This window comes from Dermacentor albipictus, chromosome 8 (genome assembly GCF_038994185.2).
Source record: "Dermacentor albipictus isolate Rhodes 1998 colony chromosome 8, USDA_Dalb.pri_finalv2, whole genome shotgun sequence".
Taxonomy (NCBI): Eukaryota; Metazoa; Arthropoda; class Arachnida; order Ixodida; family Ixodidae; genus Dermacentor; species Dermacentor albipictus.
In genome coordinates this window covers 103,643,325-103,656,532 of record NC_091828.1, presented here as the reverse complement: position 1 = coordinate 103,656,532, position 13,208 = coordinate 103,643,325, and the positions used below count along the sequence as shown (strand labels likewise).

At 46.8% G+C, this 13,208-nt stretch overlaps 1 protein-coding gene across 4 annotated transcripts in view; it reads left to right on the top strand.

Moving 5' to 3' along the window:
- LOC139048923 (protein rhomboid-like) overlaps nt 1–13,208 on the top strand; it is a 226,774-nt gene that overhangs the window by 207,719 nt on the left and 5,847 nt on the right. For all 4 annotated transcript variants that reach the window (XM_070523892.1, XM_070523893.1, XM_070523895.1 and 1 more), the window contains 4 exons: nt 3,723–3,865; nt 9,582–9,694; nt 10,782–10,882; nt 12,867–12,921. In XM_070523892.1, the coding sequence (XP_070379993.1) occupies nt 3,723–3,865; nt 9,582–9,694; nt 10,782–10,882; nt 12,867–12,921 (412 nt within the window). The remainder of the gene's footprint in view (nt 1–3,722; nt 3,866–9,581; nt 9,695–10,781; nt 10,883–12,866; nt 12,922–13,208) is intronic.

The window sequence follows — 13,208 nt, the reverse complement described above, 5'->3', positions numbered from 1 at the left end:
GCCATACTGTAGACGCGCGCGCCAGTTTAGACAAGGAGCACCGCTAGGATCGCTGCGGATAGCTGGTTAACAGGGAGGAAGGATATCGACAGAACCGGAGTCCCCTCCCCCACTTCTGTCTGCCTTGAGGTATAGGTGCCATACTGTAGACGCGCGCGCCAGTTTAGACAAGGAGCACCGCTAGGATCGCTGCGGATAGCTGGTTAACAGGGAGGAAGGATATCGACAGAACCGGAGTCCCCTCCCCCACTTCTGTCTGCCTTGAGGTGTAGGTGCCATACTGTAGACGCGCGCGCCAGTTTAGACAAGGAGCACCGCTAGGATCGCTGCGGATAGCTGGTTAACAGGGAGGAAGGATATCGACAGAACCGGAGTCCCCTCCCCCACTTCTGTCTGCCTTGAGGTGTAGGTGCCATACTGTAGACGCGCGCGCCAGTTTAGACAAGGAGCACCGCTAGGATCGCTGCGGATAGCTGGTTAACAGGGAGGAAGGCAGTGGCGTAGCAACAGGGGGGTCGGGGGGCCCTGGGCCCCGGGTGCAAGGGGCCAATGGGGGGGGGGGGTGTCATATACGTCTGAAGACACCCCTCTTTCCGCCGGCTACACCCGGGGGGGGGGGGGTGACAGAAGACCTATGGGCCCCGGGTGCCAGACGACCTAGCTACGCCACTGGAGGAAGGATATCGACAGAACCGGAGTCCCCTCCCCCACTTCTGTCTGCCTTGAGGTGTAGGTGCCATACTGTAGACGCGCGCGCCAGTTTAGACAAGGAGCACCGCTAGGATCGCTGCGGATAGCTGGTTAACAGGGAGGAAGGATATCGACAGAACCGGAGTCCCCTCCCCCACTTCTGTCTGCCTTGAGGTATAGGTGCCATACTGTAGACGCGCGCGCCAGTTTAGACAAGGAGCACCGCTAGGATCGCTGCGGATAGCTGGTTAACAGGGAGGAAGGATATCGACAGAACCGGAGTCCCCTCCCCCACTTCTGTCTGCCTTGAGGTGTAGGTGCCATACTGTAGACGCGCGCGCCAGTTTAGACAAGGAGCACCGCTAGGATCGCTGCGGATAGCTGGTTAACAGGGAGGAAGGATATCGACAGAACCGGAGTCCCCTCCCCCACTTCTGTCTGCCTTGAGGTGTAGGTGCCATACTGTAGACGCGCGCGCCAGTTTAGACAAGGAGCACCGCTAGGATCGCTGCGACTGGTTGGTTAACAGGGAGGAAGGATATCGACAGAACCGGAGTCCCCTGCCCCACTTCTGTCTGGCTTGAGGTGTATACTGTAGACGCGCGCGCCAGTTTAGACAAGGAGCACCGCTAGGATCGCTGCGACTGGTTGGTTAACAGGGAGGAAGGATATCGACAGAACCGGAGTCCCCTGCCCCACTTCTGTCTGGCTTGAGGTGTATACTGTAGACGCGCGCGCCAGTTTAGACAAGGAGCACCGCTAGGATCGCTGCGGCTAGCTGGTTAACAGGGAGGGAATCGACAGAACTGGAGTCGTTACTTGCGCTGGTAGCGGGGCAGTATAGAGTGACAGAGGTTTAGATGAGGAGAGGCGTCGAAAGATCGAGGAGAGATAAACAAGCTGCTGGCTAGATTGAAATACGTTTATGTTATGCCTGATCAGCTCTAGCAGGCTAGGTGTCTTATTCGTCGCCACCCGATTTCGAAAGCGATGCTGATAGAGATCGTCCATCATAATCGCCGATATAAGTGAAACGAATCCAGAGGATTGCCTGGCGAGGCCAACAGAACAGACCCTCCTATAGGGACGAGGGCGGGAAATTTACTCCCGCGAGAAAAGTGCACGGGTCAGAGATTCCGCGATAAAGCCTAATTTTTCTTCTGTCGTAAACGCAAATGAAAACTCGGGACTGCACTCCAAACTTGTAATTGTCAACCAGTGATGAAGTGATCAGTGGACAATGGGCATGGGCAGGACATGTAATGACGAGGGAAGATAACCGATGGTCATTAAGGGTTACGGACTGGATTCCAAGGGAAGGGAAGCGTAGCAGGGGGCGGCAGAAAGTTAGGTGGGTGGATGAGATTAAGAAGTTTGCAGGGACAACGTGGCCACAATTAGTACATGACCGGGGTAGTTGGAGAAGTATGGGAGATGCCTTTGCCCATGCAGCGGGCGTAACCAGGCTGATGATGATGATGATGATGTACTCGTCAATTTCGGTCGGTGCGCCTGAATTACGAATAAATTCATCTTTTTTTTTCTGTTAGCCTGTTGTGGTATTGTTGTAGTACGTTGAAAGTGTACACCTTCCATGCATATTTGCTTTCCTTGCAAAGTGGTACCTTTTGCTTCACCAGTGCACAGGGGAAGCATGTATCTGTTTGCCAGATCTGTCTTTCTGCGTATCTACGTATATCTACCATGTCTGTCTAACCTATCTCTCTGACTGTCTATCGGTTTGTCTTACGGCGTCCATGCTGCGGCTTTTCTCAGCGAGATGGTCCCGAGTTCGACTCGCGGTCGCGGCGCTGTCTCATTCCGAATAGGGGGGGGGGGGGACTGCGTGGGAAAGTGGGGGATCGTCTTTTCGTGCACGACTCGTCGTTTCAAGAAATAATAACTGTTTCGGATTCCATCGGACTTCCTCCCTCGGCGAGGAAACGTACATGGACGCTCGTGCGCAGAGCGTGGTATACGTGCAGTCAGCCCGCTGATTGTGCGAACTCTGCCGCACACGTGTGCATCACAGTGCATGCACTCTGTACCGGTTTCGCTCTGAACACAAAGTGCGCGCAGCATCTAGGCTATATATACTACACAAAGCGAGTGCCGGCGAATATTTCGACCGGAGTGTGTGTAGACTGCCTCGTGCCACGGCTGATTTGCCGCGGGCGTTTCGCGTGCTCGTCTATACGTGTATAGAATGTGCTCTTCACTCTTCCGTTTGGGGAGTGTGTGTGAGTTCTCGTAGCATATGGGCGCGTAATTTCGTCAGCGCTCCCTTTCTCAACTATATAACGGCGTACGTGTGTGTGTGTGTGTTTGAGATAGATAGATAGATAGATAGATAGATAGATAGATAGATAGATAGATAGATAGATAGATAGATGATAGATAGATAGATAGATAGATAGATAGATAGATAGATAGATAGATAGATAGATAGATAGATAGATAGATAGATAGATAGATAGATAGATAGATAGATAGATAGATAGATAGATAGATAGATAGATAGATAGATAGATAGATAGATAGATAGATAGATAGATAGATAGATAGATAGATAGATAGATAGATAGATAGATAGATAGATAGATAGATAGATAGATAGATAGATAGATAGATAGATAGATAGATAGATAGATAGATAGATAGATAGATAGATAGATAGATAGATAGATAGATAGATAGATAGATAGATAGATAGATAGATAGATAGATAGATAGATAGATAGATAGATAGATAGATAGATAGATAGATAGATAGATAGATAGATAGATAGATAGATAGATAGATAGATAGATAGATAGATAGATAGATAGATAGATAGATAGATAGATAGATAGATAGATAGATAGATAGATAGATAGATAGATAGATAGATAGATAGATAGATAGATAGATAGATAGATAGATAGATAGATAGATAGATAGATAGATAGCGTTGGCGCACACCCTTCCACGTGGGGGTGTTATTGTGCGGCTCGCATGACACCGTCGCTCGACCGCTGTCCGTCTCTCGCAGCTTGGCTTCTTCACCTACTACACGGTGACCACTGGCGCCGTCACGCCCACGGGTCCGGTGCCCATCGACAGCTTCTTCATCTACCGGCCCGACAAGCGCCTCCAAGTATGGCGGTTCGTCTTCTACATGGTCCTGCACGCAGGGTGAGTGTGTGCACGCGTTGCCCCCGCCCACGCGGCATCCCCCTAAAAAACATTGTTACGTGTGGAAAGACACAGACGGGAGATGCTATTTACACGCTATTTACACTGGAGCCAGGCAGCCAGGCTGACATTCGCTCGTGCCAAGGGCACCAACCAACTTCTTCGTCGTTCTCGCGGCGTCTCTTGAGCATCGCTCATTCATATCGTAATATTATTAAAGATCGGGCGCAAGGGCTAGCTGGGTCGATATCTTATTGTTGCGGAAGGGAAGTTGTTGCACTGTGCAAATTTTTAACGAGGCTCAGAGAGCCACGAAAGACGATCGCGAACACGCCGTATGGACACGTACACCTAGCCACAAAATATTACGGACCATAAAGTCTGAGAAAAAGCTGAACATCTCCGCAACTTCACAACGCAACCTGGTATTTGCATTTCGGGCATCGACTAGAACCAGGGGCGTAGCCAGGGGGGGGGGCTTATGGGGCTTCAGCCCCCCCCGAAATTTTTTTCGTGCTGTCCATGCACCGCCGACCAAAGCGGCCCCCGGCGCCGGAAAGCACTCTGGATTTTGTCTAGAATGTCTTTTTGACGCTCGAAAAGACATTTAAGCGCGAAGATTGCGAACTCGGGCTGGATTTCGTGGCAACGCCCATACACCGGCAGTCACATAACGCCAAGCAGTCCCATCCGAGCACATTGTTTCAAGGGCGCTTTGATGGTGAGCGGGCTCGCCGCGGCATCTCACTGTGGCCATGGAATCTATGGAGCGCATGGATATCAATTGCGGAACTTTATGGGTATAAAGCTCATAAGCTCTTGATGTGAAACGTGCATTGACATTTCCAAAGTTGTGCTTTAAATTTTCAATTGCGGAACTTTGTTGGTTTAATGTTGTTATAAACATTTGACACCAAAGGCCCATTGACTTTTCTAAAGTCTTACATCGGAACATACAACGAGACAAGCCAAATCGACACACTAGCAGACGAGTTGACAAAGCACGCAGCGAGGTCCAATGAGACGATGTGTTGAGGTGGTTCATTTGTGCCGTCATGTCACATAAAAAATATCAACACTTTTTTAACCTACGCCAGAACAACCGTGTCAAGACACTAAAGCCAGCCAAAGTAACTACGTCCTTATTTATTTTTTCTACTTTGACTTTTATTCGCCGAGAACACATTGAGCCTCTTCAATTTTTTTTGTTTTCACTACCCTACCCGCGGGCTGCCAGAGCGAGCCAGAGCGCATGTGTTTTTCTCGTATGGCCCCGACCACCGTGCTGTGCACTTCGGTGGGCATTCGGTTTGCTCTGGACGAGTGGATTTTCACCTGACAGAGATTTGGAAGCTTTTTGGCTAGCAGACGAGAAAAAAAAACAATGGTCACTCGCCGCCATCACTGTGGGGACTCGAAGGATTGCACCGCGTTCCTTGAGCGGAACCTTTCCGGAAAGTCTTGTTTCGCCGGTGTAGGATACTGAGCAATATGCGTATGGTTCTCAGTGGGCCAATCGTCTCATGTTTTCTTCGGTATTAATTCTGTAGCCCCATTAGGTGCCCGATGTAGGCATTCGATTCTGGCCAACATACTTTCCTATGCGTTTTTTTTTTCCATTTCGGTGTCTCCGCCCCACAGAAAAAAAAATACATTGTTGCGGCGCAGCGAATTGTCGCATGGTGAAAGTTCGATTTTTATACTTCTTTTGCAGAAAGTAATGGGCGACGGGACGCTTCAGTTGCCGGATACGTTTATTGTATTATTGCGAAAACAATTATATGGACACTCCAGGCGCATTCCTGCCGTCGCCGTCGCCCCCATGTTTCGTATAAAGTCCAAGGGTGATAAAATCGTGACCACGCGCTGCATGCTGTATGTGCGAGTGAAAGCGTAGGGGGGGAGGTGGAATGGGTGAGCCGACGATGCTGGCTCAGTCTTGTGTGCGCAAAGGAGAAAAGCGGGGAGCAAGCGCGCCGCCTTCCGTCGCGCGCAATACATCGGGGGGAGTGGATGGAATGGGGGCGGAATCTAGGATTCTGTGAATCTATGATTGTGCAACATGTTTATTTGCCTTGTTTGACGCATTACATACAGTTACTTTTTCTTACATACATAGACTCATAGGAGACTTATACGTATACTTAAATATCTTGTTGCGATGTTTTGTGTATACATGCAGTGAACTATGTTTCCACTGACACTTTTTTGTCCTTTATCAAGCCGTATTTTCACATTTGTATATCCCATTGTATCTTTGCATTTCTAATGTACGAGGGCGAGTCAAATGAAAGTGCGCCTACCCTACCCGCGCAATAATGGTTCGGTTCATTATCTGCGAGGCATGCGCGTAGGAGAACGGCATGTCTCATTTACAAAAGTGGCACGCAGGTGTGAAGATAAATGTTCTTTAATGCTCTCATACACTGGGTTGAATATGGTTGCGTCACATAATGGACACTTCAAAAGTTTAACAGCTCGGTGTCGCGAAGTCTTTAACAGCTAAAGGTGTTTCCGAAACAGAAATTAATCGCCGTATGGCTGCCGTTTACGTTGAACACGGCATTTCATTGACCACTGTGAAGCATTGTAGCAAACGGTTTAAAGGACGTTGTAAATACATTCCAAGACCGGGCCAAAACCATCGTGCAATCACCCCCACACAATTTCAAAGGTTCATGAGCTGATGAAACAAGAATGGAGGATAAGCATCGATGAACTGGCAGAGCGTCTGAAACATCAGTCAAGGTTCGGTTCACGCCTTAATTCATGAGATTCTCGGTTATCGGCTCTTTGTTGCGCAATGGATCCCCAAGATTTTGATCCATAGCGAGAAGACGGAGAAGTTTCGCGCTGCCTTGACTCATCTGATCGGGTATCACAATGAGGATGACGACTTCATGTTTGAAATTGTGATCGGGGACGAACCTTGGTGCCACTACTACGAGCCTGAAACACGGCGGCAAAGCTTACAGTGGAAACATTCGAATTTACCACCCCCAAAGAACGCAAAGGCCATCACTTCCGCTGGAAAGGTGGTGTTGACTTTTCTTTCGGTCGTCAGGGTCCATTACTGATAGAATTTGCTAAATCTTGAGAGGTTATCAATTGTTTCCGATATTGTGAAACGCCAGAACGGCAGTGTGTCGCAATCAAGAACGAACAACGTGGAAAATTGACGAATGGGGTCATCTTGTTCCACGACAATGCCTGTCCCCATGTCGCTTATGTGGTTAATACAAAACTGGCAAAGTTCAAGTGGGAAACGCTGCAGCATCCGCCATACAGCTCAGACCTGTCACCTTGCGGCTTCTACATTTTGGGGCAACCAAAAAAACAGCTCAAGGGAACCAGATACAGACTTTTTGAAGCAGCAACCCAAGGAGTTTTATAAGACGGGAATCACGCGACTCGTTAGTCAATGGGACAAATGCCTAAATTCTCATGAAGACTACTTTTAAAAGAAGTACCCCGTTGTTGGCTCACATTCATTTGACTTGCCCTCGTATATCTTGCAGAATTCCTGCTTTTTATACGTGCCCTCTGTTGCGACTGATTTCGGTGCAATTACTCACGATACACGACCCGTGACAGCTGCTTCTGCGTAATACATTAAAACAAATTACAGCGTCATTGAGATTTTTCACTGTCCATTGCATATATACAAGAATGTAAGCACGGTTCTTGAATGACAAAGTTTCATTAACATATTTGTCCTCAACTTGTTCAGTTCATTGCCTTTTAATTTTTCATATCAGTGGCATGCACTGCTTTCCTGGTTTCGAACTGATATAGTTCTAAAGTTCTTGTGATATTTTCTTTACTTAAATAGACAAAAATATGGAAGCATTGATATCAGTTATTTTGGGCAATATTTTTGGCACATACAAGTATATTCTTTCATGAAAAAATACATATTTTATTGTTTTGACTGTGCGTAGCGTTCAAGAATTCGTTTGCAGCATCTTTGGCAATGGCAATGCAGTTATTCATGGATTTGATCCCTTGACAAATTGTTTAAGAGGGAGCTTTAGCTCGGGCCCAATCCGACGCGGCCTATTCAAATACTTGTAAAACGCAAAAACCCTATTCTTAGATAATCCTGCTAATCGCTTTTATTGAAATTCGTTGCATTTGAGAGAGAAAGTTAAATCCTAGTTCTGTTGGAAACACAACTTCGATTCAGGGCCTGAATGTTGTTTAATATATTTTGAAAAATTCGAAAGTTTGAAAATATAGAAGCACGAAGTTTATAAACTAATAGCTATGCATGAATAACAGACATTGTGGTTCTGTAAACGGCATCTATTATAACAGTCAAAGCGGACAAGTTTGCTATGTCAATTTGTATCTTACGTGAATTGGTTACGTTGTGTACAAGGGTTCTGCACAAGCCGTATTTCCACAATACTAAACTTTTTTGAGATTCATGTGTCACATATGCATTTTGTCCGCTGTAGATGCACTATTAGATGCAATTCACAAAATTGTGATATCATTTTTCATTGTTGAGTCACGGAGTTTTAAACTTGATAGCTGCGTTTTCTGAAAATTTTTGATTTGGCCAATTTTTACTAAATAATTGACCACCTAAATAAAAAATTTGAAACCAGTAGTCACTAGAATTAAACTTTTTCTTTTAAATGCAACAACAAAATTTCTGGCTACGCCACTGGCCCCATGTATATATATATATATATATATATATATATATATATATATATATATATATATATATATATATATATATACATACACACATGGGGCCAGTGGCGTAGCCCCCCCCGAACAAAATTTCTGGCTACGCCACTGACTAGAACATGTTAACAACACAGTCGTATACAGTTCTGCTGGCTACTGCTACAGACTGCTCGGAAATTCGACGTTTTCTACAATTCCCTGGTCCGTAAACTTTTGTGGCCGGGTGTACCACAGAAAGCGAAAGTAAATTTCGGAGCGTGGGAACCGAGAAGAAGAAAAAAAACTTTTTTTTTTCACACCCAGTGCACCACACAGCCTCAACACGAAAGTTGCGGTGGATACTTGGCTCCGTACTACGACAACCGCATTGTTCGCCCAGATTTCAGGCTGTTGTAACCTTTTCGCCTATTCCGCGCTCCGATTTTTTTTCTTTTTTTTTGTACTCGGCTGCACAATTAATTTAACGTGCGCAGTACATCTCATGTACGTCGCCTCTCGGAAGATAGCTCACCCCCCCCCCCCCCCCCCCCCCCCCCCCTGTTAGTCAAATACCCGTAACTCTGACGGAAACCTTGAAGTAATTGTGATTATTTTGCCAGTGTGATTGGTGTTTCGCAGCTCGGCCCTCCCGACCTACATACGTATCTGTCCCAAAGTGAGGAAAAGAGAGACGTACGTGCACTATAAACCACTCCGGTTCTTTATTTATTTATTTATTTATTTATTTATTTATTCTCGAACGACGCACTGGAATCGCGGCCGCTCAACTTCGGAGTGCAGAGCTCTCCTCAGAAGAGCCGCTTCGTTTGTAAAACGCACGATGATTTACCATCGATCGTAAAACGGCCGCAGTCTCACTGTTCACCTGTCTCGTTAACGTCGTCCTAGAGGCACTTCGAGGAAGAGAACAAAAGCATGCGCCGAACAGTATAGTAGCTGACGGGCGTTGTCTCGTGGGGGTCGTTAAACTGGCGATTGACCTCGTTTCTCCCCCGACACCCCCCCTTGGCAACAGGTGGATCCACCTGCTGTTCAACCTGCTCGTCCAGATGTTGGTGGGCCTGCCCCTGGAAATGGTCCACGGCTCCCTACGCATCGGCACCGTCTACATGGCCGGAGTGCTCGCCGGTCAGTCGCACGTCTGAGACCCTTTCTCTTTTATTTTTGTTATTATCCTTACCGCTCCTTACATTACTAGTGTTTTCCCGCAGTGTAATTATCGGTCCCGACCTTTTTGTTACCATTCCTCGCTTTCCTCCTCGCCCTCAGAAGCGTCACGTGTCGCTTGCTCCCTCTCCCGTCTCCCCCTCGCGTCTTTACCCTTTCTCATTTAACTTTCTTTCTCTTTCTTTTAAGCACTTAAGTGGCGGCCTTCCTCGCCTCGTTGACAGCACGCTGCGCAGCTGTCGTTTACGCAAAACAAGCTTAGACAGTCATTTGAAACCGCTGATGCAGCGCGCGAGAGTCGGGGGGGGGGGGGGGGGGGGCGTATGGGACACGTGGCGCCAGCTGGCGGCGCGACGCGCGACAGTTGTGCAAAGTGCGCTTCCCCGCTGTGCAATGCTTGCCCGGCAAGTGCGCTCCGCCTCACAGAATCCGGGCAAGGCAGCGAAAGCCCCCCGAATGCGTCCGTACATAACGGCGTTCAATGGTGGTGCCCCGAAAAAGCGGGGCGTGTATGACGTGTTCCCGGCTCACGAAATCGCTTCCGACGCATGCAGTTAGTGGAAGTGTGGCCTTCGAGACTAGCTCCTTCCTGTTACCCAGAGAGAAAGAGAGAGAGAGCAGTCGCTGGCTCACGCCATTTGGACACTACCTGTAGCATTCTATAAGGTACTCTTGATTATGCTTGCCTATGTGAAATATAACAGTACCCATCTTTTCTCTGTGTGTGTCCCTTTTGTGGTCGCCAGATTCTCCCAAGAATCTTATTAATTACTGCTATCGAATAGCAATGTATCTAATAGCAATAGAGAGTTTTAGGTTAGGGGACGCAAGCGGCTTGCGTACGCAAGAACTAGGGGCGACGGTACTGCGCATGCGCAGGCCGTCCGTACCTGCGCATGCGCAGTACCGTCGCCCCTAGTTCCTGCGTACGCAAGCCGCTTGCGTTCCCTAACCTAAAACTCTCCAATGTCGTTTTCGTTTCTGTACGCGTACGCGTTACCGGCACTTCACTAATTCATTCGTTCACCATTCCCTCCTCTCCGTGCAGGTTCTCTAGGCACGTCAGTGTTCGACACGGACGTCTACCTCGTCGGTGCTTCGGGCGGAGTCTACGCTCTGCTGGCGGCGCACTTGGCGAACGTACTACTGGTGAGTTTCGCTTTGGCACGTGACGTTCGTCGACCCCCACGTTTTGGCGCCTTCGTGGGTTACCCGGCGCCGCGTCCATGTAATTAAGATTGAAAAAAATATTGGTGGGAACTCGTTCGCACCTTGGTGAGCTAATCGCGTTGAATTTCGGGAGCCTTGTATCAGCTTTACGCCAACTAAGCCGCTTTATCGCGTTAAATTTTGCGCGCTTTGTATCAGCCTTACACCAATAAGCCATTCGATCGTGTGGTCTCCTATACTCTTTTTTAGCATCGCGGGCTTACATTCTCGGCTAATTGGGGCAGGTATTCGTGCGTACTGATGCAATTTCCTGCCTCCTCTAATCGTCGCCTATCGTACCAGTCTTTTTTTCTCGCTTTCCTCACAAGCGCAGAGCGGCAGTGAAGCAGTAATGTCGCAAATAGATACTTTCATTGTGAACGTTATATATAGCCCATCCCTTAATTTGTATGACTGCCAAGGAAGTGATGCGGCTTATTTAAATCATGCCGTATTACATTTAAACCCATCCAAGACAACGTTTACTTTTCGATGTAAAGCAGGTACTCTGGGCACGTCAGTGAACTTCTACCTTGAGGCGAACATCTCTATTTCTCTTTCGTGACTCCTTATATTTATTTAGTTATTTGTTTATTTATTTAAGGAATGGAAGAATATTAGCGCGAATTACAAACGCGCGCATGACGTCATTGAACGCCGATTTACTATTCAATAACTCCCGTCCTGGCTGAAAGAAAAGGTCAGTGGCGAATGGTGCATCAATCTCCCCAGGCACAGGACAGTTCATTGAGTGGGGCATCATTATTTCTTTGTCTGCTGTGATACTGTGAACGAAAGATGCATAAGGGGCGCGAAGTCTTCAGTACGACTTTACGTTGTGCATAAGCAACGTAATATATATATATATATATATATATATATATATATATATATATATATATATATATATATATATATATATATATATATATATATATATATATATATATATATATATGCTGCGCCGCATGACAGTATTGCTCAGCAGCGAAGCAGGGGTTACGCGAGTTCGTTTTGCGAATGTGTGCTCTGCCGCACGACATTATTGCTTAACAGTGAAGCGAGCTTTCGGTGCGCTTTCGTTTCGGTTTTAAACAAAACCTTGTTTTGCCACTTCGGCGTTTTTTGTTTTACTATAACCGTATCGATGTAAACTGCGTGTGCCTTACTAAACTAACATGTGCACCCGCGTCACTGCGTGTTCGTTCTTCGCCAGTTACGCTGCGTATCAGAAAACGGGCAGAGGCATGCAGAGCGCAAGCTGTGAAACAGGCTCGGCAGGTGGGGACGTACGAATACTTGGTGTCATCGTTGTATAAAAGTTAGACTTGCTGCGAGGGCAGTTTGCCCGACCAATAATGGCGGCGTAGTCGTTTTTTCTTTTTTTTTCGAACGAACATTCACGAACAAGAGTTTGCCCGTACTATGACGATGAGAATTAACGTACAAGATACAAGCCCCAGCATGTCGCAGTCAGCGCCTAGTTTTTCGTTTGAGCGGTGCAGCCACCAGTTGGTCGAATGCGCAGTACAGGGAAGCGCACTAGCAAATTATTTAAAGGGTCCATAGCACGCCTGTTAGAGCGACGTCTTCACTAAGAAATTCAAAAATTCGTGACTAACTACAGCCGTATGTTTGCATGACGCTAACTCGGCTCGGCCTAGTTGAACCTCCTACGTAACCGCCTCGGTCACAAAGCTGCCTTGCTGTAAGAATCTGCATTCAGATGGTGCCCTTTTGCAGAAATAAATCATCAGCTCTATTGCATCATCAGCTCCAGCTGATGATGCGATAAGCTTATGTTCCTCTTTTACGTTATACCCCTTTTATTAGTTTGTAATCTCATCTTAAAACATGGTTCAATTCCTCTGAGCTGCTCAAGCTGACAGTGCAATCATGGTTTGCCTCCTCTTTCTCTTTTCAGAATTACAACCAGATGCAGTTCGGTCTCGTGAGGCTGGTGGGCGTATTCTTGATTGGTGAGCAACTCTGATGCTTCATTCTTGCTTAGTTGTAGTTCAGTATTCGTGCATCACTGTCAGAGTGACAGCTCTGATTTCATTTCTTTTGCAACCTAAATCCCTTCTTGCGTTATTTTGGTCTTTTTGAATGTTTGTGTGCAGAAACAATGAAGTCTTTAAGGCTTTGAACTTGTGTGAGGAGTTAATCATTGGAAATCTTTGTGATCCATGTAACATTGCAATATATATATATATATATATATATATATATATATATATATAATCATATCATAAGAGGCCAATAA